Source organism: Cavia porcellus, unplaced genomic scaffold, assembly GCF_034190915.1.
Source record: "Cavia porcellus strain 051 isolate PalLab524CR breed Dunkin Hartley unplaced genomic scaffold, mCavPor4.1 scaffold_4, whole genome shotgun sequence".
Classification (NCBI taxonomy): Eukaryota; Metazoa; Chordata; class Mammalia; order Rodentia; family Caviidae; genus Cavia; species Cavia porcellus.
In genome coordinates this window covers 116,029,132-116,056,506 of record NW_026947487.1, presented here as the reverse complement: position 1 = coordinate 116,056,506, position 27,375 = coordinate 116,029,132, and the positions used below count along the sequence as shown (strand labels likewise).

General features: G+C 60.3%; 1 protein-coding gene across 4 annotated transcripts; it reads left to right on the top strand.

Moving 5' to 3' along the window:
- Window positions 1-383: 383 nt before the first annotated feature.
- Necab2 (N-terminal EF-hand calcium binding protein 2) lies at window positions 384-23,519 on the top strand. Of its 4 annotated transcripts, XM_063247735.1 has the most exons (13): window positions 384-632; window positions 2,794-2,818; window positions 6,307-6,415; window positions 7,415-7,440; window positions 7,579-7,676; window positions 14,829-14,965; window positions 16,915-17,033; window positions 17,154-17,233; window positions 19,493-19,549; window positions 19,918-20,030; window positions 21,522-21,599; window positions 22,478-22,569; window positions 23,053-23,519. In XM_063247735.1, the coding sequence occupies exons 1-13, from the start codon at window positions 405-407 to the stop codon at window positions 23,079-23,081; spliced, it is 1,191 nt and encodes a 396-aa protein (XP_063103805.1). In that variant the 5' UTR covers window positions 384-404; the 3' UTR covers window positions 23,082-23,519. The 4 variants fall into 4 exon arrangements, with proteins under 4 accessions (XP_063103805.1, XP_063103802.1, XP_063103803.1 ...); XM_063247732.1 differs by lacking the exons at window positions 22,478-22,569; window positions 23,053-23,519 and adding an exon at window positions 21,879-22,471; XM_063247733.1 differs by lacking the exons at window positions 384-632; window positions 22,478-22,569; window positions 23,053-23,519 and adding exons at window positions 1,242-1,765; window positions 21,879-22,471.
- Window positions 23,520-27,375: the final 3,856 nt, after the last annotated feature.

Sequence of the window (27,375 nt, the reverse complement as noted above, 5' to 3'; positions counted from 1 at the left end):
GGTGCCCGCTGGGGCGCGGAGGGCGGTGCCGGGCAGGGCTGAGGGGATTGGGGCGCGGGCGCTGGGCCCGGATTCGGCCGGCAGAGGGCGCTCCGAGCTCGCCGGACCCCGCGCTCCGGCCCTGCGGCGGCGGTGCCAAGGGGGCGGGGGGCCGCCGGGCACTCTCGGGGGCGGCCCCCCGGAACCCCCCGCGCCCCACAGCCCGCCCCCGCCCCCGGGCAGCGCCCCCGCGCGGCGGGTGGGGTCCGGGGTGGGGTCCGGCGGGGTCCCCTCCCCCGCGCCCCGGGCTGGGCGGCCGCGGGAGGCGGGGCGGCGGCGGGCGGCGCCCGAGGGTCGCGCGGGGGCGGCGGCGGCGGGGGTCGGGGTGCGGGCGGCGGTGCGGGCGGCGGGCGGCGGGCGGCGCGATGTGCGAGCGGGCGGCGCGCCTGTGCAGGGCCGGCGCGCACAGGCTGCTGCGGGAGCCGGCGCCGCAGGGCCGCGCGCTGGGCGGGCTGCTGCGCTGGGTGGGCGCCAGGATGGGCGAGCCGCGGGCCCCGCCGCCGGCCCCCGCCGCGGACCCCGACCCCGACCCCGGCCCCGGCCCCGGTCCTGGCCGCTCAGCCCCGCGCGGGGGCACCGCCGTCATACTGGACGTGAGTACGCGGCCCCTCCACCCCCCGGGGACCCCGGCCGGGACCCCGAACCCCGCGATCCCGACCCCACCGCGCGCGCGGCCCCGCCCCCCTCACCTGCCGCGCGGACCTGGAGCCCCGCGCCCGGCCACCGCCCCCAGCTTCTATCCTAACCGGATCCCCTGCTCCGGGCGCCCGGAGCCACCGCCAGCTCCTACTTTTCTGAGCCCCTCAGCAACCCCTGCACCGCTTCGCCTCTCTCCTGCGCCCCAGAACCCCACCCTGTCCCCATCCCCAGAGACCCTCGGCCCCTCGCCCCCGACTTTGGAGGCGCCTCCATCTGCCTCTGAGCTGCCTGAGTCCTGCCCGTGTGCCCCCCAGCAGCGGGCTCTGGAGCCCCCGCCTTCCGTTTCCTTCCCTGATCCTCTCCTCACCTGAACCCCAGGTGGACCCCGACTTTCATCTCCTATCTCCCACTGCTTTTTCCTTCATGGACCCCAGGCGCGCCCCCACGCCCCTCTAACTCCTCACCTGGTCCCCAACCACTGCCCCTGGGGAGTGCATTAGGCTCCCACGTGAGGGTGGGGGCAGCCGGGGGGGGGGGGGATGAGAGGTTCTCCCCTTAAAGAGGCTGATCAGGTGGAGGAAACTTGGGGTCAGGTGGCAGAGGGTCCCGGGGTGCCCCAGCGCGATTTGGCTGTGTGTTTCTGTGTGTACAGCACATGCCTGCTGGGGAGGGGGTCCTGTCTCTTTCTCTCCCTTCCCTTTTCGATCAGGAACCCATAGATGGGCTGGATGGGGTGTAAGGGGACTCTAGTGCCTCAGGGCCACACGTGCGCGCGCACACACACCAACACTCGCGCGCGCCCGCGCACACACGCACACACACACCGACACGCACGCGCGCGCACACAGCAGGACTCAGCGATCTGCTCTCCCAGGACCTAGGCCTGGGCAGAGGCCCCTCCTGCTAGCTCCCTCTGGCTGAGACCTGCCTGGCCTGGAGACCCCATTCCTCATCGGTGAGGTGGAGTGATGGGCTGGGGAGTGCCCAGGCTGCACCACGCCATGGCCATCGGTCTGCTGTTCTGGGGGTTCTGAGGACACCTGGACGGGGCCCAGCCTTAAGAACCTTGCCAGTCAGAAGCAACCATGTAGGTGTTCAGGCTTTCACTCTGAAGGGACATGGGGTCCCCCGGAGGTGGGGTGATGCTGGGCAATTCTCCGCAGCCCTGCTTCCCCCCCTGACAGCCCAGGGCCTGTAGCAGGGGCAGATGCCTGGCCCTGGCTTGGAGGATAGGGGGTAGGAGGGCACTTGCCCTTGCCGCAGGGTGGGCATGGAGGTGGGAGGGGTGTCCTTCAGGGTTCCCTGAACAGAGGACACCTCCCTAGTGTCCAGGAACTACTGGGAAATGGGCATGTTGCCCCCTCCCTGGGCCTCAGTTTCCCCATCTGAAATAAGCCAGTTCCACTGGGTTGGGGCTGCCCTGGGATATTTTGCAGACACTAAGTCTCCGGATTTCAGGCTCACTCAGGTTCTGCTTCATGGGTCCAACACTGTATGCCTTGGACTCCCAGGTGAGGCAGGTGCCCTGGCCAGCCCCTAGGCGTGGACACCTGCTGTTACAGGAGCTGCCGGTCATGGGTTCTCTGGCAGGGACTCCGCCTAGGTACAGTCCCAGGCAAGTGTCAGGAGCACAAGGGAAGGGACTGCGGCCTTAGCCTGGGCACCCAGGGCTCCTGCCTCCAGCCCGTATCCAGGCTGCTGCATGCCTCCTTCAGAGAGTTGCTCCAGGAGGCCCCTGAGGTTAAAGGGGCTCCCCGAGGGGCTTCCCATGGGACTCTGCGCCCCAGTGTGGCCGCTGGGAGCTGGGGGGCTCTGCAGGGTTGTGTGGGCGTGCGTGAGTGTGCAGCGCCAGCGCCTGACGTCCGTGTGGGCAGAACGAGCGAGCGCAAACAGAGCAGGGGCGGCTGCTTCCGAGGAATGGCAGGGGCCCGCCCCAGCCTCCACCCCGGCCCCGCCAGCTAGGGTCTCCTCCCCCGGGAAGGGGAAGCGGAGTGCAGCTTTCCCAGCTCAGAGCTGCTCCTGACATTGGGGTGAGGGGCTCAGTATGGGGCAGAAGCCGCTGGGGGGCGCCGGCACCTCCTCCTGCTCAGGTCTGACCCCTCTTTTTCTCTGCAGATTTTCCGCCGTGCTGACAAAAATGGTGAGTTACCACCCTGCTGTCCACAAGTAGGACCGGCCCTCTCTGTCCTGAGGCTTCAGGGACAAGGAGTTGGGGAAGGATTCAGGCAAGACTGAAGTCAGAAAGCCTAGCCCTACCCTGTCTGTCAAGCCCCTGCCTAGAGAGCAGCCCGGAGGATGTCGGAACGGGTTCTGGCTGGTGGCTGCAAGCCTTGGGTCCTTCTGCCCTGTGCACTTCTCAAGGCCCAGGCTGGGACCCAGAGGCTGCCCTTTGGGAAGCACGCCGAGCCTGGCACACACCTCTGCATGGGCACCCAGTAGAGTGGGCACTGGTGCCCTGTCCTGCAGCACCTGATGACCCAGTAGTGCCTGAGGGTCACCAGCTAATGAGCAAAGCCCAGGCTGCCTCAAAGACCCCAGCGTTGTCCCCCCATCCCTCAGGCCTCTAAGCAGGGAGCAGCCTGTGGTGGTGGCCTGGGGATTCGTGGACCCCCAGCCCTTTGGTCTTTGGGAAGAATGCAGCCCCCAGGAAGGCTGGTCCACACCCTACAAGGGAGAGAAACAGCCTCACTGCTTGTCATGCACACCAGTTACTGGGTTCAGCGTGTTTTGTGGACTTCTGCCAAGGCAGTGCCTCTGTGGGCCTCAGTTTCTCCATCTGTAAACTGGACTTTAACACCTGTCCAGCTGAAAGCCCTGGGCTTTTGAGGCTGAGGTCTGGAACCAGCCCTGCCATCCCTGGGGGTTCCCATTGGGTGGGATGGGGGGCAGGGGTGCACAGGTCTGATCTGGAATTGTTTTGAGGGACCGCTCCCTGAACCCATCCCTGGGGTGCTGGGATGCCTCCCAGGCCTCGGGGTTCAGGGTCACCAGCAGTGAGTCTGTGGTGCAAAGGCAGGAAAAGGTTTCGGGGAGATTAAATGGCACTCAGAAAATGCATGGCCTGCAGAGCCTTTGACATGAGCTGGAGGAGGCCTCTTCTCCGCATGGCCCTGGCCTCGGGGTCACTGCTGTGTGTGGCAGCGTGGGAAGCCTGGGATTGGGGATGTGGCATTGTTTCTTGTCCCCAGGCTGAGTTGCTTTGTGGCGGGTTCTGGGTGTGGCCACGGGGTCTGTGCGGCTGTCATCTCCGTTGCCTCTGCACCCTGCCTTGTGTGCCCAGGGTGCATGCCTCCGATTTGTGCTGCGGTGCGTGGGCAGCACCTGTCCCCCAGGCACATGTGGGTGACACCCTCTCTGGCCACCCCCCGCCCCTGCCAGGCTGCCTTCCACCCCCTGACTGCAGCTGCAGGCACCTGTCTCCTTCCTGCAGCCCCCACGGAGGCTGGGCCTGCTCCTCCTCTGGGACCTGCTAGCCCTCAAGTCTGAGGGCAGTTGTCACCAAGGTTGATGTGGGTGTGACACACTGTTAGCAGTAGGAGTCTGGGGGACCTGGGCTTTTTCCTGCGGCCCCTGCAGGGATGGTGCTTGGTTAGCCTGGAGCCCCACTGCCTGTGTTCACGTCCCAGCTCAGCCCGTATGCCTTGACCCCAAGTACGTCGCCACACTGGGGCTCTGTGTCCTCGTCTGTAGATGGGGTCAGCGTCGGTACCTGCATCCCCTTGCCCCGGCTCCTCCCTAAGATCCCAGAGCACTTGTCACACACCAAAGCGGGAGTCACCCTTCTCCTGACATAGCCACTCCGCTTTCCCCAGTGGACAAAGCCAGGCTAGCAGCTGGCCCGTGGGCAGTGGGGCCAGCAGGTGCTGAGTGGTCACCAAGGTTAAAAACATGGTGTGTGTGTGGGAGTGGGCAGTCAGGGAAGTAGTGTGTGAGTAGGTGTGAGAACAGGTGTGCACGCAGGTGCTGGCATGGGTGCAAAGAAAAACACCCACAAGGCACCCACAGGAGGGGCTGCCAGTGGGCTCGGGGAAGGGCGATGGGCCTGGGGCTGTGCTCAGCCTGGCTGCAGGGTGCACGGCAGGAGCCTTGGAGATTAAAGGAGCAAGGAACGAGCTGGGCCTGTCGTGGGGCTCCTGTGACACAGACGGGCTGGAGGAGCCAGAGCAAGGGCCCTGCCCAGCAGCCTGTGTGGACCCCAGAAAGGTCCAGGGCAGCTGGTGCGGAGGGGCCGCCCCGAACACCCCCTTAGGGGTGTTGTAGCCGCCAGCCTCTTGGTGTTTGAAAGGTCTCTGAATCAGCTCCTTCTGGTTGTTAGCACCTGTGAGAGGCCCTGCCCGGGACCTCAGGCAGAGGAGGAGGCACCCGCCCACTCGGTGTGGGAATTTGGGCTCAGTCTGGGTGGAGGTGCTGATCCCTCGTGAGTGCTGGGGGCTCATTAGGCCCGTGGCCAGGCGTGCTCGGTAAATGTCAGCTGAGAGGGCTTTGTGATCCAGGCCCGCCAGCTTCTGCCGTTCTCCTGGGGCTCGGAGGGCACCGAGGTGCCAGCATAGACGGAAAGAGGCAGAGGGGGACCAGGGCCTGCTGGGGCCGCCCCTGCTGTGCCAGGGGCAGGCATGGCAGCTCAGTCGCAGCACACATCTGCCGCGCCAGGCTCGGCTGGCACCCCCCCAAGATAGACCTCCCCCAGCTGGCCCTCAACGCAAAGGTAGGCGTGTGTGCCAGCACCCACGGTGGCTGGGAGATGGGGGCCATGCCACAAGTTCCTGCCCTAGGTGCCTGGAGGATCGGGGCTCAGGCCGCAGCTTCAGGACTGCTCTGTGCCTCAGTTTCCCCTCAGTGCAATGAAGGAGGGAAAGGAACCCTGGGAGTGGAGCAGGTGACACTGAGGCCAGGCAGAGGGCCGAGAGTTGGCCTGGGCTCCCGAGTGCCCTGTGTCCCTAGCTGCCTTCCTTGGTGTCTGGTCTGACCCTGCCCCACGAGGTTCAGACAGCACTGTGCCCAGCACAGAGAGGGTAGCAGAGCACCAAGTTCCCTCGCACACCGGCTTAGCTCATCTTGCCTGTGGCCGAGAATCAGGCCGGTTAACCAGCGCTCCCCCATGTGGTCTCGCAGAGTGGGTGAGAGACCCACCCAGCGGGAGCAGACACTGCGTGTCGAATGCCTGTGAGATACCTGGTCCACTGCAAGCCCTGCCAGCCAGCTCGGGCTTGTTTGTCGGGCTTAGGGCATCACCTATCTGGTGAATTACCAGATGAATGAGGCCTAGAAGCAAACTGGGTATGCAGAGATGCTCTGGAGTAGAGCCCGGGGTGGGTGCGGTGGTGCACACCTGTAACCCCAGCGTTCTGCACAGCTGAGGCAGGAGGATCACAAGTTTGAGACCAACTAAGCAAGTTGGCCGTTTAGCAAGACCCTGTCTCAAAAAGTGGGTTGGGGCTGTGCTGAATGTGAAGGCCCTGAGTTCAACCCTAGTTCTGCAAAGGATAATAAATAAAAGGGAGTGTGTTTGGCAGCGGGAATAGTGGGCAGGGTGATCCAGGCTGGAGCGTATCTGTCCATCGGAGCCGCCTGGCCGGGGTGTGCAGCTCTTATCTCCACACACCAGCTGCTGTCCCCTCGGCCCTGCAGATGACGGGAAGCTGTCCCTGGAGGAATTCCAGCTCTTCTTCGCAGATGGCGTCCTCAACGAGAAGGAGCTTGAGGACCTCTTCCACACCATCGACTCTGACAACACCAAGTAGGTCCGACGTGCGGGTCGGGGCCTCGGCTTCCGGTCCCTGCAGCAGCAAGAGGCCTGAGCCCCCACCGCAGCCCCCTCCTCCGGAGCCCCATCAGTGTGGCCCCCCTGCCCAGTTAGGTGGGGAGCGGACGGGGTGGTTCTGCCAGCATGAGCAGTGTGGCCACACCCTCGGCTTTGCACAGTGCCCAGTGACCGGGACAGCAGGAGGGTGGCAGGGACTGTCCTGCTGGCTCCCTCTGCTCTGAGTCCCAAGCCTGACTTGGGGCCCTGTGTTTTCTCTGGCCTCGGCCCTGGCCTGGTACAGGCCCATTTTAAACCAGACTATAACCAACGCTGGCCAGTTCTACACCAGTAGCCCCTTGACCCTTCTTCCCGTAGGGCCATAGCCCCAGCCCGCACCCCACCCACAGCTACACACTGCGCCCGCCAGCCTTGATGACACCCACCTTTTCTGTGGGTTCCCATGCAGGGGGCAGCCTGAGCTCCTTGACCCACCCTCGGGGTTGGGGGTGGTCAAAGTGACCTGCTCACCTTCCTTGGGCCCACTCAGGGTGAAGATGAGTTTCTAGGGGGCTGCTTGGGGCAGAATGGATAATTTGGGGGCATCCTGAGAAAACTAGAGATGGCCTAGACCAGGGGCTGCCACCAAGCCTGTTTGCAAGGCCCCTAGTTCACTGGCGGCCTGGAGCAGAGACTCGCTGAGTCGGAGGTCTCTACCTTGTGGGTCTCAGCAGGATTCTGGATTGCCCTCTGCAGGACTTGCCAAGGCCAGGGTGGGGCAGCGGGGCAGATGAGCCCCCTCGAGGACCCACGGCAGTCATGGCCACCTCCATCCAGGCCGTCCCCACATCCTGGCCCTGGCTTAGCCCAGCCTGGGCCCCATCTCCCCCTGGCTGACTCAAAAGGAACTGGGCATGGGTCTGGGGAGCAGGCAGCAGGCGCTTCTGTAAAGGGGGCTCAGTGACAGATCTGCTACTCTGTCTCCTCTCTCTGCAGCCACGTGGACACCAAGGAGCTGTGTGGTAGGTGCACAGGGTGGCACAGGGTAGGGTGGCACAGGGTAGGGTGTGCTGGGGCGGGGAGGGACCAGGAGGCAGGCACCAGTGGGGTTGGTGGGAGCCAGCACCCCTTTACCCCCGCCCTTCTTCTGCCCTCCCCAGATTACTTCGTGGACCACATGGGGGACTATGAGGACGTCCTGGCCTCCCTGGAGACCTTGAACCATTCTGTCCTGAAGGCCATGGGCTACACCAAGAAGGTCAGCGGGGACAGGGCACCCCGAGCCGCTGGAGCCTGAGCTCTGATTTGGTTCCAGGTTTTTCTGGGTGACCTTGATGACAGCTGCCAGCCCTGGGACTTGCTAGGGGCACTGCAGGGGCATTGAGATAAACTGTGAAGTCCATGGCACAGCTTGGTGAATGGCCCTGTCCAGTCAGGTCTGGTTTGGAGTGTGAGACCCAGAGTGAACCTGGAGTGACCAGGAGTCCTTTCCCACTGTCCCCACCCAGAGTCTCTAGTCCCCTTGTCTCCCAGCTGCCCAGCAGGAGGACAGGGAGCTGTGTGGTGGAGCCACAGGCTTCCTCCAGGCCCTGGGCTTCTGTACCCTGATGACACTGGCCCCTGTGCCCTGTCCCCACTGCTGTGGCCCTGTGGCAGCCTGGCCACACTCACATGCAGCACCAGCATCTCCCTGACACCTCCCGGGAGCCCAGGGCACCTACATCTCCTCCGCATTGCACAGATCTGAGGTGGGCACAAAATGTCCGACCCGCACAGCTGCAGTTGGTCAGGTCTGCTGCTGGCCAGAGAGGGGACTGAGTCAGGCCCGCAGGAATGGTGGCGGATGGAGCGAGGGGAGGGGAAGCGTGGGCCCGCAGGGACAGAGAGGGACATGCAGGTGCCTGGGCTGCAGCCCGTAACCACAGGCACCTTCGGAGGACCTGGCCCTGCTTGCTGCCCGGGTGAGAGGGAGTCACCTCCTGCAGGTTGTGGCGGGACAGCGTGGGGCTGGTGGCCAAGCCGCTCCCTGCAGGGCTGCGCCTCATCAGAGGTCCCCGTTCCTGCCCAGGAGTAGTTTAAGACCAGCTCCATCCGTTCTCCAAAGGACACCCAGTCCCTGTCTGCGTGGATCCAAGACTCCCTCTCTGACCACGGTGCCAATGCGCTGGCACCTCTCCAGCTCCTGCTGACCTGTGTCGCAGCAGGCGGAGCCCTGAGGTTTGAAGTGGCTCCCTGTCTGCACAGCACGCCCTCTGCTGTCCCAAAGTCCCGCCTGGAGGTTTGGGGCAGGAACCCCGCCCCATGCTGCCGGCTGGCCTTGGGTCAGTGATGTCCAGGAATGGGAGAGGCCCTGCACCGGGAGGGGTCCCCGAACATCACCCTGCCGCTTGAGATGATGCGCTGTGTGGGTGGCTGTTGGTGGCGGGAGGTCCTCGCAGCATCTCTGAGGCATCGTTCCCTGGCAGGCCTAGCTGTTTGCAGAAAGGCAGCTCGCTGCTTGGACTTAAGTTGAGTGCTTTGCTTTTGTGACTGCGTGCTGACCTCGGTCAGTTGTTCCCAAGCAGTGTTCTCTGTGTGCCTCTCCCTGGAAACCCTCAGCCCCCTATCGGAGCTCTTGGGGCCCCATTTTCCCCGATGACGCCACACCGGGGCCCCTGTTATGCCACCCCGTGGTGTCTCTGCATGCATCATAATATTAATACCAGCGTTTATTTTAGACTCTAGCCTGTTACAGAAATATTTTTGCCTTCTCTTTGTTAAGATTTTGTCTCAGGAGGTGGTAGCAAATTTTTTCGAATGCCTTTTTGGTTTTTATAGACGATCTGATGATTTCGCCGCTGCTATTGATGGAGTGGGTTCTATTTTTAGATTCTCATATTGAACAGTCTGCGGTAAACTCTCACGGGAACATTACTCTTTTATCATCTGGCACCATCCGTGCCACTCACCGAGCGTGTCCTCTCTCTCTGTGGGGACAGATATGGGACGATGGCTCGGGAGTGAGCCGGGAGGTGATTTGAAAATGTTTCCTGGGTGTGATTCAGCTTCCATGTCTGAGAATCACTTTTCTGTTCAAAAAAGGAATTGGGTTTTTTTTCCGTCTTTTTCGGGACCACGGATCGAACTCATGACCGCACGCTTGCAAGGCAGGCGCTTATGCCGCTGAGCTAAATTCCCAGCCCCTAAAAAAAGAATTGGTTTTTGTATCCACTTTGCTATGGTTTTGAATAATTATCCTGAACAGCTTTGGTTTTCTGATCTAATGTATATCAGAGAGTTTTAGGATTATTTTTAAAACCTGAAAACACTGTGACACTTTTAAAAGAGGCGCCAGGGGCCGGGATACAGCTCAGCAGCACAGCACCTGCCTGGCAGGCTCCAGGTCATGAGTTCGATTCCTGGTACCAAAATAAATAAATAAAAGAGGCACCAATGGGAAACAAAGTCTATAATGACAGTCACGGTTTTATTTTAAGTTTGATCCGATTTCCTGCTTTCTTTCCTTCTTCTGGTGGAGGGGAACAAGGTCTCGCCGTATAGCCCAGGCTGGCCCCGAACTCCCGAACCCTTGCCACCCTCTTGCTCAGCCTCCGGAGGGCTGGGATTACAGGTGTGAGTCCCCACGCCTGCCAGACTCCCTGCTAACTCTTATTTTGACAGAGGTTGCCTGTGGGAATTGGCTGCTCTCGACTCCGGGCCTGACACTTGGAAGTTTCAGTGCTGTTCCCAGCGTCTGTGCTGTCCCCGCCCTGGGATGTTCTCCTCCTCGGCCTCTGTGGCTGCAGCTGCTCTTCCCTGTATGTGAAGCGGGTGCCGCAGGGTGGTTTTCCTTCTCATAGAAAGAAGTTCGAAATTAAAAGAAGTTACCCTGCAATGAATTTCCGCAGCTGCCAGAGCTTCCAGTGTGTGGAGGTTTTGCTCTCGGAATGTCTGCTTCTCCCTGGTCACTTCTCACTTCCTTGTGTTTTGGTAAAACCAGGTGTCACAGTCAGGGTTTGCAAGAAAACAGTTGAATACAGGACATGGAATTTATAGGATTATTTATCATAGTCACCCCAAAAGTCAAATATAAAAAGTGCAGGAAATCTGTCCACAACACTAAGACCCAAACAAGCCAGCTGAGGGTCTGGACCCTACAGTAATGTCCTGCATGAGTCCAGCTGAAGACCTAGAGCCCATGACAGTGCCCACCCTGAGTCCTACAGCCCACAACAGTGACTCATGCAAGTCTGCACTGGGAGGGCCCCGAGGTCAGCGGTGGAAGCTAGAAAGTCTGCCCCGTGGGATGAAGGAGCTGTGGCAGCAGCTGAGGAATCCGCCCTGGAGCCAGGAAGCGATGCTCAAAGTAAGGACCAGGGCTCCCCTGAAAAGCACCACAGCCGTCCTCAGCAAAAGTGAGGTCCCGAGCTCCTCCAGTGATGAGACCAGCCGAGTTCACATCAGGAAGCCAGTGTGACAAGCTGCTCCGGGAGATGGAACAGCACACATCTTCCCCTCCAGAGCCAGGGAGCGATGTTCAAAGTAGGGACCAGAGCTCCCCCAAAGTGAGCCGCAGCCATTCTCAGCAACAAGGCCCCCAGCTCCTCTCATGATGAGAACAGTGAAGTTCATATCAGGGAAGAAGCTCACGGGGCTCCTCCAGGAGAGCCCACAGGAGCAGGAGACCCAGCAGTACCACCTCTTCCTCTCCAGTCCTGTTGTTGGTAGCCATCCTCGGGGCCCTCCGCACCACGCTGATTCAGTTCAGCTGGGCATTACAAGCTGCCCACCAGATGTCAGACCCCACACCTAGTGACCAGGAATCTTTCTTCTGACTTACAGTGTCCTGAGGGATCTTCATGGTGTAAGATTTCATTTGTTTTTACAACTCTCCCATGAACTCTAAGGAAGACAGGGATAGTGCTTGCAGGGTATAAAATGTGAAAACAGTTGCCCTTTGTGATGGAACACATGCTGTTAAGACAGGTGCTGTTGGGTATTATTATTATTATTGTGGTACTGGGCATTTGAACTCAGTGCCTCTGCACTGAGCTATGTATCCTTAGCCTTTTCATTTTGAGACAGGGTCTTGCTGTATTGTTGAGTTGCCCAGGCTGAGTGCTGGGATTACAGGTGCACACCACCACCTGCAGCTGAAAGACACTTTTTAAATATACATACACACAAAGGCAAAATGTGCATGCTTCGGGTTCAGAGCCAGCGAGATGCTGGCTCAGGAATATTCGGAGAAGGCGCATGTGTGCATTTGTATGCATGTGTGTGTGTAGGCAGCCAGGAATCTGGAGATGAATTTGGGCGTGAATTCGACGCTGCTCACTGTCCGCCAGGAGCAGTAAGTTGTGTTCCAGGGAAGGTTCGGGCATTTCTGTGACTGTGCGTCAATGCATTGTGGCCAATTTTCTACATCTTAATTTCAGCAATAGCTCCCAGGGCTGGGGATTTAGCTTGGCAGCATAAGCATCTGCCTGGCAAGTGTGAGGTCATGAGTTCAATCCCCGGTACCAAAAAAAAAAACAGCTCCCAAGTAAAGGAGGGTTTAGTTAACCAGGGGACTGTACTAGGTGAGAAACTCGGGCGTCACCTTTGCCCAGCTCAGAGGCTCCTGCAGTTTCTTCCTGATGCTGTCCTTTGCCTCCTCTAACCAGTCTGTCCTCCAGGACCGGGACAGACTGGCTTCTCACACTGAGCTGCCCTCTCATTTAATCTTTGTATTGCTAATGTTTTTTCTTTGCATGTATTCTGGCCATGTTATTCCATATGTATACTTCTGTTATATTTTTATTACATCAATGATAGATATTCAATACGTGAGATAAAACCATTTTAACTCCTCCTCCCTCATTGCCCCTTTTGCTGGACGCATCAGATTATTGCCATGTTTTTCCTATGCTGAACACGCTATAACTAGTAGCCAACACATTTCACATTTTGCTGTGTGTCTGAAGAACATGACCAGAACTGGGGGGTTGTGAGTTAAAGAATCTGAAGTTTGAGGTGCAGTGAGCCTGCTTCCTACAGCAGCCGGACCCGTCGGGCCGCGCACATGGGGCGGCAGCACAGGCTCCCAGCACAGTCCGCCTCTGGTCCTCCTGCTCCTGCCCTCCGGGCCTTGTGCGACACTTTCTCTTCCTGGTTCTGACTCGGTAGTGATCTGCGCTGGTCCTGCTCACCCAACCAGGCTGACTGACAGCCTGGCCCGAGCTTCCTGCACAGGCCCTGCGTGCTGTGCTGACAGATGGGGCCCGGAGACTGGGAGGCCCGCTTCCTCCTCTCTGCCAGTGTTCTCTGTCCTCCGATATTTCCTTCTGCTTGTGCTCCTCCTCCGTCCTGTGTGCAATTTTCCTTTTGATGGCTGCTAAGTTGGTTGTGGCTTGGCAGGTACAAAATGACCATCTGCATTGTCTACGTGACCTTTAAAACACACTGTGAGTGTCATAATCTTATTTTTACACTTAGCTAATAAAAAGTCTGTTTCACTTGGGAATAAAGGAGTTTTTGAAATGTGAGGTTATTTTTTTCCACAGTTCATAGGCTTAGCCCAGTGTCCTAGAAGTTAAAACTGTTCGCAGCTGATGTTTTTCTTTCTGGAGCTCTGTAACCCTGGTGTGCGATTTGAGTGAGTACTTAAAGCCACAACTTTCCTGCTCAAGGATTTCCTCTCTGCATTCCCGGTTTGGATGCTTTAGGAGAGGCTCTTCACCTCTGTAGAGCACATGCTCACAGGGTAGACTTCAGAGTACTGCAGATCCCTGGTATCCCCCCCCCCCCGCCCCCGTGGTCCTTACACGGAATCCTTGTCCACTGCATGCAGAATTTGCAGATCTGTTCTTCCCTCTGGAATCTGCAGAGCCGGCTCAAAGCCGAAGCATCTGTTGTGGCGGGGATATGTCTATTAAAGCTTCATTTCTACTCTTTTGAAAATAACTTGTCTTCTTCAGAATTTGTCCCATCAGTCACCCCTCCTGATCTCTGGTCATTTTCCTGCCTGTGCGCTTCTTGGCAGATTTCTCTGTACCAGGCTCTCTCTTGTTCATTTCTGTCCCAGGCCCATTGATCACTGGGAGGTTAATGGTTTCAGCTGCGATCCATCAGGCTGCCACTTCCAGCTGAGGCCTCACGTCCACTGGAGCGACCTCAGGGACCCCTGGCCAGGGATCAGCGCCTGGTGTGCCCTGCAGCCCTGCTCCTGCCTCCCTCAGCCCTCCGTCCCCTGGTCGTGTTTCCTGTTTTGCAGTTATTGCTAATTAATTCCCAGTCAGTGATGGATGGTTTAATTTGCTTTCCTTGAGAGCTCTATTTCCCTGTGCTTGCCAGAGCCTGGGCAGGCCTCCAAGGCACGGGGGCAGGTGGCGCAGAGAGGCAGGCTCTCGGTGGAGGAGGCCAGGGAATAGGGCAAGGCTTGAGGCCAGGGATCTCCCCCTCAGACCATCAAGCATGGCTGCTACCTTCTCCTCATTCCTCGAGTGGCCAGAGAAGCCAAGAGGCTGAGCTCATCTGCTAGCAAGCCTTCTGCAGGCAGAGTCTCAGCCACGAAGTGTCAGTGCCGGACTCTTGTGACAAAGCTAGAATTCTATCTAAGACCCAGAGCAGTGCTTCCTGGAGAGCCTCTTCCAGGGTCTTTTCCTCAGAGCCCCTGCCCGCGGTGTGTGCCGGGTCTCCCTCTCTGTCCCCTGTCCCTCCTCCTGAGGTCTGAGGCTTGGGCACTGTCTTCAGGAGCCTGGCTAACCTGCTTGGAAGGGAAGAGCAGCGGTTGTGACTTCTTCCCTAATGCTTTATCTCCATTCTTGCAGCAAAACAGAAATAACAAAAGAGCTACCAGCAGTCATTGCTGGCACCATCGCCATCCTCGTCACCATCACTGACACCATCACGCTCATGACCACTGTCATCACCACCACCACCACCACCATCGCCGTCATCAGCGTCACTGACAGTCACCATCATCACCACGTTCTGCTCACCACTACTAACATCTCCACTGTCACTATCATTTTTATTACCTCCATCCAGCGTCATCAGGACCGCAGCCATCAGCACCCCATTCCCCATCGCCATCGCCGTCACCACCTGTTGTAGCTCCTCCTGCTCACCAGGCGCTGCTCTGTGCTCTGTGCTCTGCGGCTGGCGTGCAGCTGAGCGCCTGATACCCATTCCGCCCTTGGTTCTCACGGTGGCTCTGTAGGTAGCTCTACAGCAGCCCCATTCTCACCGTGAGGACTGACCTAGGCCGTGCATGCCAGAGGGGTGCCCGGCCTGCTCAGAGAGGCTGCAGAGCTGGTGTGGCAGAGCCCGGGTTCAGCTTCTGCAGCCTCCAAGACGCAGGGCACAGTGGGGCCCCGTCATCACTCAGATCACAGACACCAGCTCCAAGCCGTCCCTCACCCTCGATGCCGTTCCCGTCCCTCCGCAGGTGTACGAGGGCGGGAGCAACGTGGACCAGTTCGTCACCCGCTTCCTCCTGAAGGAGACGGCCAGTCAGATCCAGTCGCTGCTCAGCTCCGTGGAGAGTGCGGTGGAGGCCATCGAGGAGCAGACCAGCCAGATCCGGTGTGTCAGTGGGTCCCGGGAGGGGCTTATGGGGCACACACACTGCTTTGTGCTCCTGGGGCTGGATCGTTGCTCCTCCCTAAGATTGTTACTCTTAGCTGTAATATGAGGGCTGGTGACCGATGTCTTAGCTCCTGGGTCACGGTGCGGATGGAATGAGATGGCCTGGGGTGTGCGCACAGCAGCTCCTGCGTACAGGCAGCTTAGGTGCCGTTTCCAGGGCTCTGGTCAGCCTTCCCTGTCCCCTGCTGCTCACTGGTTATGCAGAATGCTTCCACTGCCTGGCCTGCTTTTTAGAACTGGAAGTGAGTTTGAGAAATGATGGATGCCACACTGATGGCACGGTAGAGCCTTACCTGGTGACTGTAGAGAGCAGAGCCATTCATACCCATGCCCATTCACCCTCTACCCCCATGGCCCGTGCCCTCTTTGCTATACAAGGCCAGAGGCATGAGGGCCGTGGGAGATGGCGTGTCTTGCTGAGGTTTTCCTGGGGGGTTTGAGGGTTACTGGACAGGTGACTGCTCACAGGTTACCCAGAATTCAGTGAGCCTCGTTCTTGCCTGGGTGCCCAGGTGCCCGGCACAGGAAAGTTCCTGAGGTCCCTCATAGTGGCTAGACACTCTGGTCCGTGAAGGCCGCTTGGTGACCCTTTACCATGGTATCTGAGCACTTGGGCCAGGCACATTTCAAATCCAAACTCTGGCTGTTGGGTTGGAGAGCCCGGGCAGGGCCCTGCATCCACGCTCAATCCCGTGACCCTGAGAGGTCCCAGAGTTCAGAGCTGCCGCTCTGTAAATTGACACTTGGATTTGTCTTTTTCTGCTTGGTCACTGTCGTGACCCAAGGCTTGCCCTTCCTGTCCTGCTGCCGGCTCTGTCACATCAGGGTCACACCTGCCATCCCCCTGTGGGGCCCAACCTTGGCACACTTCCGAAGGGCGGTGTGGCACAATGGGTAGTGCCCCTCCCCACACACACTGCCACCTCACATCACAGCACCCAGAAGTTTTGGGTTCTCTCAGGCCACCCTGTGTCCCAGGCACAAGCCGCTGGTTCAAACCCTGCCACCACAGGGCCTCCTACTCAGCCCTCCGGGTCTGCAGACCACATTGAATTCGCTGCTGGTTTGCACACACTTTGCCTGTCGGGGCAGGGCTGGCCCCTCGGTGCAGGAGAGAGCCCCACCAGGCTTTTGAGGTTCTCAGGAGACAAATCCCAGAACATACCAGAGCGACAAAGCCAGGGATGGGGCGCAAGTGTATCACACCCGTGCCCTCCACCCACAGTGGGTTTTCCAGTGCTTTGTGCAGCGAGGGTCCATCTGGTCATTCCCTGAGGGTGTTGGGTGTCCCTGCCATGTGCGCCAGGCACAGTGCTTGGTGAGCAGTGCAGGAGCCTCTGACTGGCTGTGCCTGGCTGTCACTGTGTGTGGGGGACAGGAGATGGGGGTCTATCCTTTTACACCCCACTCTGTGTCTTGTAGGGCTCTCTTTTGGGGATCTTGATGGTGCAATCCCAGGTTTCCCATACTGGAGGGTACCGAGCACCATATGGGCTTTGAATGAGGCAGAGAAGGGGGACACTTGGTATCTCTACCCTTGCATTCAGCATGCATCTGGGAAGCTATGCACCTTTGGGGTGCATGGGAACCTGACTCAGCCCTAGAACTGTATCCCTGGGGCACAAGGCTCAGGCTGGACCCTAGGAGGCAGCAGAGTTCCAGTCCCAGTCCGCCCAAGCCAGCACAAGGCCTAGGCCAAGCCACCTGCTCCCCAGTCAGAGGGAGGCTGTGGCTCCCCTAGCCCCACAGGCATAGGGCTCCACAGGGTAGGTTCTGGGCACAGCTCAGTGCAGGGCTGGGGTTTGGAAAACACCTGTGAACACTGCTAAACGTGGCCTTGGCCCTGCCTCTGCCTTCACTGACTGTGTTTCCCCCACTCACTGCAGACAGAACCACGGCAAACCCAGCCACGGCGCCGTGGAGTGCTGGTACAGAAGCCCCACTCCTCCCTACGCCCCGGGCCCCAAGCTTGTGGCTGCGGAGCAAGGGAAGAGCCTGCTGCCTGGTGAGAGCGAGCGGTGGCCCTGGGGTGGGAGTGCTGCCCCGGGTTCTGGGAGTTCCAAGGTGCTCTGCGTACCCCCACTTCCAGCCCTGCCAGCCATCAGGGTCCCCGGTTCTTTCCTAGCCCCCGGGGACCCCAAGGAGGAGAGTCTGGAGGCCCAGATCAGCCGGCTGGCGGAGCTGATTGGGAGGCTGGAGAACAAGGTGAGTCGCACTGCGCCCGCCCTGCCACGGGGTCTCCTACCTCCCTCCCTGCACACGCACACCAGGGCAGCTTGGCCTGGAGGGTCAGGGAGCCCTGTGGAGGCGTCAGCCACGTGGCATGGAGTGGGGACAGAGGGACTCGAGTGGAGCCCTGGCTGGTGGTGGGAGGGCAGAGGACCGCAAACAGCAGCCCTCCCGGAGCCACGAGTCAGGGAAGGTTTGTGACTCAGTCGAGAACGCGTGACCACTTGGAGCAGGAAGGAAAGAGTGCTCATTAGGCTTACGGATGCCTGGGATGGAGTGTCAGGATGTTGGCATTGGACTGTGCAGCCTTGGGCCAGTGACTCAGCCTCTCTGAGCCTTAGATTCCACCGCTGATGATCAGTCAGGCAAGGCGTGGCCCTCTCGGGTGCAGTTAGGATTAAATAAGATGACGTCTCGATGACTTGCCACGGAACCTTCTGTCCTAGTTAGCATTTAACATTAGCAGCGTTGGCAGTTATTATTAGACATCCCGTTACCAGAATCCACACGCAGGCACGCACCACCCCCGCGCACCTACATAACCGGTACCTCAGCCTGGCATCCAGGCGACACTTCCTCCTCCGGTATTTGCTCCTCTTTGCATCTTTGGCAGAGGGCACTTGTGCTTTGATGGATTTGGGGGTGCTGAGAGATTCACAGGGGTGGAAGCCCAAGGCAGGCAGGGTCTGATGGGGGAAGTCCGAGGGAGGAGGCTGCAGCCTGGCTGCAAGGCGAAAGCCACTGTGGGTTCCCCATGCCCAGCCAGCTGTCGGGGTGGAGCAGCTCTGGGGGACCCAGCGGCCAGTTGTCATAACAACTCGGCATGGGCCCTGGGAGGGAGGCTCTTTGAAGCTTATTTTTAGCACCCTGGTCGCCCTAACAACCATGCTGGCTGGTAACCACAGAGCACCTGGGCGTCCTGGAGATGGGGCGGGGCATACCTCCCAGTTTCTGATTGGCCCTGGACTCTAGCATAGGCCAATCAGGGCCTGGCTCCTGGCCTGCCCCCTGAAAGCCAACCTGAGCCCCCTCCTGGCCCAGCCAAATGGGAGGTGTGGGGCCGGGTTGGCAAATTTGGGTGCTACCCTGTCCCCCCTCATCTTATAGAGAAGCCAGTTGCCACCCCAGTCCTCCAGCAGCCACATCTATGATTGTAAAATGGTAGAATCAAACTGGTGCCTGCTGGGCTCACCTTCTTCCCCTGTCCCCTCCCAGAGAAGGAAGTGCAGGCTCCAGGACAGACAGACTCACAATGCCAGCTCAGAAGGACTGCGCAGGGGCCCCTGTGCAAACACTGAGTCACAGGGGCACAGCTCTGCCACCTGCTGCCATTTCCCTTGATGACAGAAGGGCCTCATGTGCGTGTGCATGCGTTCCAGGTGACTGTAACCACTTGTCCCCTGAGGAGGGGCAGGGACAGGGCCTGTGGTTACTGAGTGGACGCCCAAGTTGAAGGAAGGAGCGTGGCGATTTAAGAGCTGGGGTCGGGACAGGTCCTGTTTGAACCAAGCCCAGCCCTTCATCTGCTTTTGTGAGCACCAAGCCCAGCGCTGCCTGGGGACCATAGCAGGGATGAGAATGGGCCTGCACTGAGCCCCAAGTACTGTGAGGGGCAGAGCCCGCGTGGGGCTGCTCAGAAGAGCCGGTAAGGTGCCTCTGTGACCTTTGCTTCAGGGCCTGGGAGGACGCAGTACAGAGCACCCCAATCAGAGTCCTAGATTCACAGGGAATCAGAAGTGAAGGCCGGAGGTGCTGCCAGTGAAGAGCCTCAGGGCCTGATCTGTAGTTGTGGCAAAAACACAGTATCACAGTGAACAATGGCACGTGCCTGTAATCCCAGGGTTTGGAGTGAACCCCAGGACACCCCCCCATGAAAGCAGCTGCTAGGGTCCCAGGCCAGCCCCTCCTGAGTGCCCATCGCCGCCCTCCCAGGTCCCCCCACAAAGCACTTGGCTTTTGCAGGCCTGCTGCACTGCTCAGGGGTCCCTGAGCCTCCCTTGAGCCCCAAGAGGCCAAAGCGCGGGGGATTTTCTGCTGCTCCCTGGGGTGGGTCCCCAGCCCAGGCTCCTAAGGTCCCCTAGGGGGCAGCCCTGTCCACAGGCCTGGCCCTGGGAGCCTTGGTCCGGGATGTAGCCCTGGAGTGTCCAGAGTACTCTTGCTCTTATGGGGTCCTGGAGGCCTCTCTGGAGGAGGCGGCCTGTGTCTCAGGCGTGGCTCTGTGTTCTGTGGTTTCAGACCCTCTGGTTTGACCTGCAGCAGCGCCTCTCCGATGACGATGAAGGCACCAACATGGTGAGGCCCTTTCCTTCCCTGCCACAGCCACTCGTGGCTCCACGACCCCTCCCCCAGAACCCCGAGGGACAGTGTAGCCCCAGCACTTGGCCCCTCCCCCCAGGCTTTGCTCCCAGTAAATTTACTGGAGCAGCGCAGGAGTCCTCAGAATGCAGAACATGGGAGGGGACCCAGGCCTGGCTGGTGGCGTCTAAATGCCCGTCTCAGGCTGCAGGGACCTGCTGAGCGCACATGGCTGCCGCAGGCTCTCCTCAGCCAGCTTTCCCGTCCCCCACAAGAGGAGGCACTAGGGGCCGGAGCTGGGCTTGGAAGAGGATCACTGGGCACTGAGCCCCAGCAGCCACGCTCTGCTGTGTTCTGGTCCGCAGCACCTGCAGCTGGTCCGGCAGGAGATGGCTGTGTGCCCCGAGCAGCTGGGCGAGTTCCTGGGCTCCCTGCGACAGTACCTCCGGGGTACCGCCGAAGCCCAGCCCTGCTTCCAGTGAGTGGCCGTGCTGTGGGGAGGACAGGGGCGGCAGCAGGTGGGGTCCAGGGCCCTGCTCAGGCTCCTCCCGTGGTGAGGATGGGGCAGGTTAGGAGTCTGAATGGAACCACCATGACCACTTGACCTCCCTTGGGGCTGCTGCCCCTCACACTGTCACATAGCCACGGGCCTGGCGTGTGGCACACACAGTAAATAAGCAAGGAAAAACGCGGGAAGGGAGATGCTGCAAAACAGCAGCCACCACGCACCCCGTGTGGCAGGTTCACGCAGAGCAGCAGCCCTGTGTCCTCAGCCCTCTCCACAGTTCTGCCTCAGTTTCCCCCTTCGCAAGCGTTCATTTGTCCTCCTGGTCCTGGGACCTCTGCGGGCCAACAGCAAAGTGCAAGGCTGATCCAGCAGCACGTTTATTACTGACAAGAGAAGGGAGGAGAGCTGGGGGCTGGTGGCAGCAGGTCCCCCACACCTGGCGGCTCTCGAGTGACCCCTGCAGGCCCGTGTGTCACCATCAGGGCGGTGAAAGCAGTGACATGGCCGGAGTGAGGACGAGGAGGGCCAGGGCTGATGACAGTCATCCTCCAGCAGGATGGGTGGGGTCAGTCTGGCTGAGGAGCCTGCTTCTCCTTGTGGGGTGCCCCGGGCAGACCATGATGGTCACACATGGAAGGCGGGGACTCTGGCTTCACAGTGGAGAGGGCGGGGCCGGCGCAGGGCACGAGCCGGCAGGTGGCCTTTTCGAAGCTGGGCTGCCAGCATGGCCGGCTAAGGACCGCACTCGGCCCAGCCGCATGCAGCGGGTGCTTTTGGTTGTGTGGTGCTGGGGCTCGAACCTGGGCCCCACGCATGCTAGGCGAGTGCGCTACCAGAGAGCCACACCCCACCTCACCCCGAAGGTATAACCCAAAGTCACTCGCTACAAGAAGGGTGACCCAAGGCAGTCACAGCTGCTGCCCCTGGCTGAGCTCTTGGCGTCCGCAGATCCCCTTGTGTTCGCCTGCCTCTTACTGTGGGTTCTGTGCACCCTGCTGCTAGGATGGGACCACAGGCTCCACGGAGGAGGGGAAGCCCATGCCTGGATCCTGGTGACACGTCCTCCCTGCGGCCCACATCTGCTTAGGTCTTTCCAGCCAGCCACAGACATGCTGGCTCTCATGGCCACTTCCCCCGGTGCTGTGGTAGGGGAGCTGCAGAGCGGCACCTGGCAGGGGCTTGGGCTGGTTTTCACCAGCAGGGAGCACATGCCAAGAGCAGAGGCACAGTGCTGTGCGGGTCACTACAGGCTGCAGCCTAAGGAGCTGAAGGTCCAGCTGGAGGCCTCGAGTCCCCACATTGTCCTGCACGCCCAGCCTGATCTGACCCAGCTGGGCACTCAGCCCCAAGTGACGGCTCGGGGGCACTGCTACCCTGGGTGTGAAAGAGGAGGTGCTGTGACCGTGGAGGGGCAGCGGGTATCTGCGGAGAAGTCTAGCACCCCATTTCTCTGCCCCACAGCATTGCCGCCGTGAGGCTGGCTGACGGCTTCACCTTCGTGGTCTATGAGTTCTGGGAGACAGAGGAGGAGTGGAAGAGGTGGGTGAGCCCCACCCTTGCCCCAGGGGACCTCTACAGAGGAGACAGTGGGGTGCGCTCCCCAGTCCTGCTTCGAGGTGCAGCAGCAGGGCAGACCAGCCTCTGCCCTTCACCCCACAGGGGGCCACAGGGCTCGTCAGAGCGGGTTCCAGCAGGGCCAGTGCTGCCCTGGCTCCGCCACCCTGCACACCAGCATGTGAAAACCACCCTGTGTCCTGAGTCCACTCTGCTCCCTCCTCCCCCAGCTCACTGGAGTGCGGGTCTCATGCCCTCTTCCAGGAAGCCCTCAGGGTTTTCCCCAGTGACTCTGGCACCACCCTCCACACCTGGTCCTGCTGTTGAGGGTAGAGACTGTGCCTTACGGAGCAGCTTGCAGTCACGCAGCGACTTAGAGATGCCACAATGCAGATGGGACCCGCTGCTCAGTCCTGGAGTCTCACCACCAATCGGGTTTCCAAGCACCTCCAAGTGTGGGAGGTGGTGGCTGCCTGGGGGCTCCCGCCCTACCCACTTGCAGCCAGGACACACCAGTGGCTGTCTGGGCCACCACCTGGCCCTGGCAGCAGGACTTGGCCCTGGCAGCGGGAGGCACAGATGCAGGTGGCTCCTGGCCTTTCTGGCAAGGGTTAGGCTGTGGCCCCACAGGGAGAAGGGAGTGACCACAGGGATGCTGTGTGGCAAGACCCATGCACTTCCAGTCCATCTTGGGGTGAGCTCAGCTCCAGGGGCCTGCAGGAGTTTCTCCTGGCCTCTGGGTAAACGGGGCACTCCTAGCCCCAGTCTCCTCCTCTGCAATGCCCCAAGGTCTGAGGCCCAGCAGCCCCCGGCATATTCCCCGGGTCTATCCTCTCCCCACCACTGACCTCACCCGGTTGCAGGCACCTGCAGAGCCCTGTGTGCAGGGCTTTCCGGCATGTCAAGGTGGACACGCTGAGCCAGCCGGAGGCCCTGTCCCAGATCTCCGTGCCAGGTAGAGGCTGGGCCAAGTGAGGGGGTGGGGCTGTTCTGTCCAGGAGATAGGCAGACCCCAGGCAGCTCTGGAGAGGACCTTGACTTGTGGGGATGGGATGGCCCCACCCACCCCAATCACAGTCCAGATTTGAGCTCCCACCATCAAGCCTGGGTGTGCAGCCAGGACTAGAGAGAATACCACAGGGCTGGTCTCAGGAACAGGCTGGGCTGTACTGTGTGCCACCTGGGTGACCACACAAGCTCCCAAGGTCTGGCTCTGCTCATGACTCTTTGTGTGGTCCCCTGTGGCATCAGGCCAGCTCCAGCATGGCAGAGTTGGCAGCAGATGAAGCGCTGTGTACCCGGGGGCACTGTGTCTCTGCCCTGCAGTTGGTGGGGAAGCAGATGGTTCCGGGGACTGTGGAGAGGAAAGCAGTGCCACCTTGCCTTCCCCTGGTGACAGCATGCCCTGAAAGTCCCCTAACCTCTCTCTCCCCTCCAGCTGCTTGGTGCACCGTGGGCCGAGACTGACCACCGCCCTAAGCCCTGTAGACGGGCCAGTCACCCTGTCCTCCTCTCGTAAACGACGCCCCTCTTTTCTAGACTCTTTGGTACACAGCTGTCTTTTCAGTATCCCTCTAAAGAGGACAGGAAGGACCCCGTGCAGCCTCCTCCTCGCCGAGCGGGCAGAGCAGCTCACTGCCGGGCAGTGCTGAGGCCACGGGGTGGCGACAGGGAGGCTTCCTGGACCCGCACCCCTGTGCAGAGCGCCAGGCTCCGCAGGACGCATCAACAGCCCACACCTCCTTCCCCTTGCCCTTCGTCTGCCTGATAGGAGCCGTGACCCTGTAGTGCCGCCCTCGTCCTGGGCCAAGCCCACGGACAGCAGTAGAGCCCATGTAGCCAGGGCCGTGCCCTTCAGACTGCCACCACCGGGCACAGGCACCTAATAAACTGCGGTCAGCACCAGCCGTACGCTGCTGTGCTCTCCTTGCTGAGGGACAGAGCTGTCGGGTGGGGGGCTGGATGGCCCCGATTGCCATGGAAGCTGAACCAGGTCTTCCAGGCAGTTGGTGTTCTTAGCTGTAAGATGGGGTGCTAACCACTCTGTGGCATGGGTGTGCTGACAGATGAGTCCGTGCCCAGTCCAGAGTTCAGGGGGAGGGGGCCCCTGAGACTGCATGTGGCCAGGTTTAGCGGCTGAGGACCCTGCTGAGTGCACACATTTCTCAGCTGGGACACCCTAGGGCCTCAGAGGTGGCTGCCCAGGAGCCAATATGCAGGTCAGGCCTCCCCGGGAGGTGCCGTCCTCTGCCGCACACCTGGAATTCTGTCCTGGCTCTGCCCTTCTCTAGCCTCCCCGGTCCTGTTCAGCAGGTTCCGGCTTCCTCTCCCACCTCTCTGTGCCGTTAGGGGGACAGACAGTCACAGAAGTCTCATGGGACCAGGACGAGGCCTGAGTGGCAGGTGCCGCTCCTGCTGGGGTAGACAGGACGGGAGGATGGAGGGGCCTCTGGGGGTGGACCCGAGCACCGGGAAGCACATCCCCAGTGACCTCACTGCCGAAGTTGCCCCACCATGCTGTCCTGCCCTCCGTTTGCCTGGCAACTTGAAGCACCTGTTCCCTTGATCGGTCCCCACCCGCCTGGGGTCCTGCTGCCCCTGAGAGGGGCCCAAGGTCAGGACACAAAGGCTGCCACTTCCTCTCAGCACTCAACTTTTAGCATATTCTCAGGGCTGGAGATCTTTGGGGGTACAGCTGAGCAACCCCACTAATGTGCCCACACCCCACATTTGCCTGCCCTGCTCTCGTAGGTGACATCACCGCAGGTGGGAGTGGCTGTGAGAGCACAGGTCTCAGCCATACCCAGCACAGCTCGCTCTCAACCCCTTATCCGGAGCCAGACAGCCCCAGCCCGCATGGGACCCCCCAACCCGCCCTGGACATGGTGCCACCCTGTGCCCCCCCGGGAGGGACAAGACACAGAGGGCCAGCACATAAGTAGCCCCGGTCACATCCAACAGACACATGTATCCCCACCCCAGCTGCCCACCGTGTGCCACCAGCCCCTGGCTCCACCTTGGCCTCCACCCCAGCTTCCTCAAAAGCTGCAGACAGAGTCACCCACGGCTGAGCAGCCAAGCTCCCGGGGGCCGTGCAGAGAGGGAGGATGTGACACTCCCACACAGCGCTTCCCCCACGGGGGCCCAAAGGAGGCCCAGTTCCCGTCTGTCAACCAGAGACAAACCTGCAGTGTGCAGCGGACCACCATGCCCACCCTGGTCCTCTGTCCCCATGGGTCCTGCAGCTATGACCTGAAGTACGCAGCTGGGCCTGCAGGGGTCCTCTGTACTGACCTGGTGTGGGCTTTCCGGCCGCCACTCCTGCACAGGGCAGCCTGGTGATCTGCGTCAGGCACTGCAGGAAACTCCAGGTCAGTGGGCCCTGGACCCCACCCCCATGGGCGCAGCGGGGAACAGCTCCAGCCAGCCATAAAAAAAGTTGGAAGTGCGTCCCTCGGCATGGTGGACAGGGCACTGAGGGGGAGCCCTGTGCTATGTGAGGGCAGTTAGGGAAACATACACAGCAGGCAGTTCTGCAGACAGGCAGCTGATGGGGGCCCTGGGCTACCTGGGCTGATGGAAAGGATTCGAGCCAGAGGGGCCAAGGCTGCATCCCCACTGATACACAGATACCCCAGAGCTTGTTCCTTAGAGTGGCAGCCTGGTGTCACGGAATTGCCCTGCACTTTACAAAGCTCATCAACCTTCCCATGGCAAGCTCTCCGCCTGTGTCCAGCTGCTCCATTCCACAGGGCCCCGTCCCAAGCCCAGGATGCCTGCGGGATGGACATGGAGATGACCTCCAGTTTCAGGGCCAGAAGTGCCAAACTAGACCACTGAGTCTGTGGACAGGTGATTCCCTGGGGCACAGCACCCCACCAGCCCCCAATTCCCAGGGCAGAAGCACAGGTCCTTCCCATGCAAAATGTCACCAGGCCATGCTCGGAGAGGTCAGCTGAGACATGGGTGTCTCTACACCCAAGTGGAGTTGTCACTACTGCCCTAGAGCTTGTGACAGGCCAGGCTCCTGGCAAGGACACTGAAGGTGGCTCTCAGCCTGTCCTCAGGGCTGCCTAGGAGGGAGGGCCTCTCCTCAGCCTCACCGCAGATGAAGGCAAAGGGGACAGAAGCCACAGCTAGAGGAGGGACATGCAGACCAGGCACGGCATAAGCCTGGTGGCCCGGGCACAGGCTTCCCTGAGGATACGTGGGTGCTCCTGGCCCAGTGCACACACTGAAGCCCCACACACCACCTGCCCGGGGACACCGCTTGTGTCCTCCCTGCACCTGGCCACAGTCCAGGCCGCAGGGAACCATGCAGTGCTGGAGCCGCACCGGCCGGCCTTCCCTCAGCTGGACAGCAGAGCCCCACCTTCCTGAACGCACCGCTGCGCCTTTGCACTGCAATGGTTAACAGTGGGGTGGGGATGAAGCTCAAGATGCAAACCCCTGTCCCCAAGTGAACACTCAGCCACTTAACAGAGGCCTCACCCTGGCCTTCTCTTAGCATTGAGAGCCAGGCCACTTCTGTCCTGGTGTGGGTGAGGCCTCGAGTGGGCACAGTTCCCTTTCCCCTTGCTGCAAGGAACCTCGGTGTCCCTCTCCAGTCTCACCCCAGGTTCTCTGGAGACCACGCTGCCGGGGTCTCCAGGGAGCAGGGCTGTGCGGGGGCTGTTGGAGAGTCAACTAGGACTCCATCTGCTTAACAAACACGTCACACACAAGGAGCCTACTCTGACACTGCCATGGCCCCGAATGTTAGAGAAGTATCATCGATTCCCCAGGGCTCTGCGGCCTCCCACGGGGCAGGATCCTGCCTGCACCGCTCTGTCATCCCAGGACTCCTGTGGATGGTCCCAGCGCTGCAGGGCCCTCCCCCGCAGCATCACAAAGCCTTTCAGGAAGTAGACAGGGCATCAATAATAAATGAAAGGCTGCCTGCCCTCCAGCCCACGCTGAAGCAACACTGCCTACATGGTTCCAGCTCCCCGGGCCCCGCCTGAGAGGCCGCTGGCCGCTGAACAGAGCCTGAGGCAGGCCATGGTGGGGAGGCATGGATGGAGAGAAGGCCTGGCCCTGAGGCCAGCACAGAGGCAGACGGTGCCTCCCCACACTCCACGCGCCAGGCCAGGCACACAGGTCCCAAGCCACAGTCCCTCCTCTGGGTGAAGGGTGGCACTGTGGACGACAGAATTCAGCCCCAAACCAGCTCTGACCTCAGCTCTGGGCCTCGCAGACAGGCAGGGTTGGCTTTGCCAGGCCTCAGTGCCTCACCTGCAAAATGCATGTGTCTGGAAGCATCCTGTGACATCCAGGAAAGCACACACAGACCCCAGGCCATGTGAGTCTGTTACAGGAGGCTGAGGCGGGCAGACCACAGAGGGTGAAAGCAGCCTCCTGCTGCCTAGGGCTGAGGATGGGACACCGGCAGTGGCTGATGGTCTGGGGCTCTTCCTGGGTGATGAAATTCCGCTGGGAACAGACAGCGGGTGGCTGCACACTGATACTCTGTAAAGGGGCAAATTTTATGGTACGCTAGTTATATCACCATTTTTAAACAGTCCATGCATGTGGACAGGCTGGAAAATAAACAGAAAAACTGAACCTATCACCGCCCACCCTGTGCGGTCCCAGACCCAAACAGGGCATGAGCAGGAAGGGCTGGCCCAGGGCGCAGGGATTGTCAGCGCTGCTCTCCCCGGCTGTCACTCACTAGCTTCTAGGAGGATGAACAGAGGCAGAGAAAGGTGGCCCAAGTTCA

Excerpts from the sequence above, each read along its gene's own strand:
- Necab2 (XM_063247732.1), top strand. The coding sequence starts at position 405 with ATGTGCGAGCGGGCGGCGCGCCTGTGCAGGGCCGGCGCGCACAGGCTG. Across the intron at positions 6,416-7,414 it reads ATCGACTCTGACAACACCAA|CCACGTGGACACCAAGGAGC; the intron begins GTAGGTCCGACG and ends CTCTCTCTGCAG. Across the intron at positions 7,441-7,578 it reads GGACACCAAGGAGCTGTGTG|ATTACTTCGTGGACCACATG; the intron begins GTAGGTGCACAG and ends TGCCCTCCCCAG.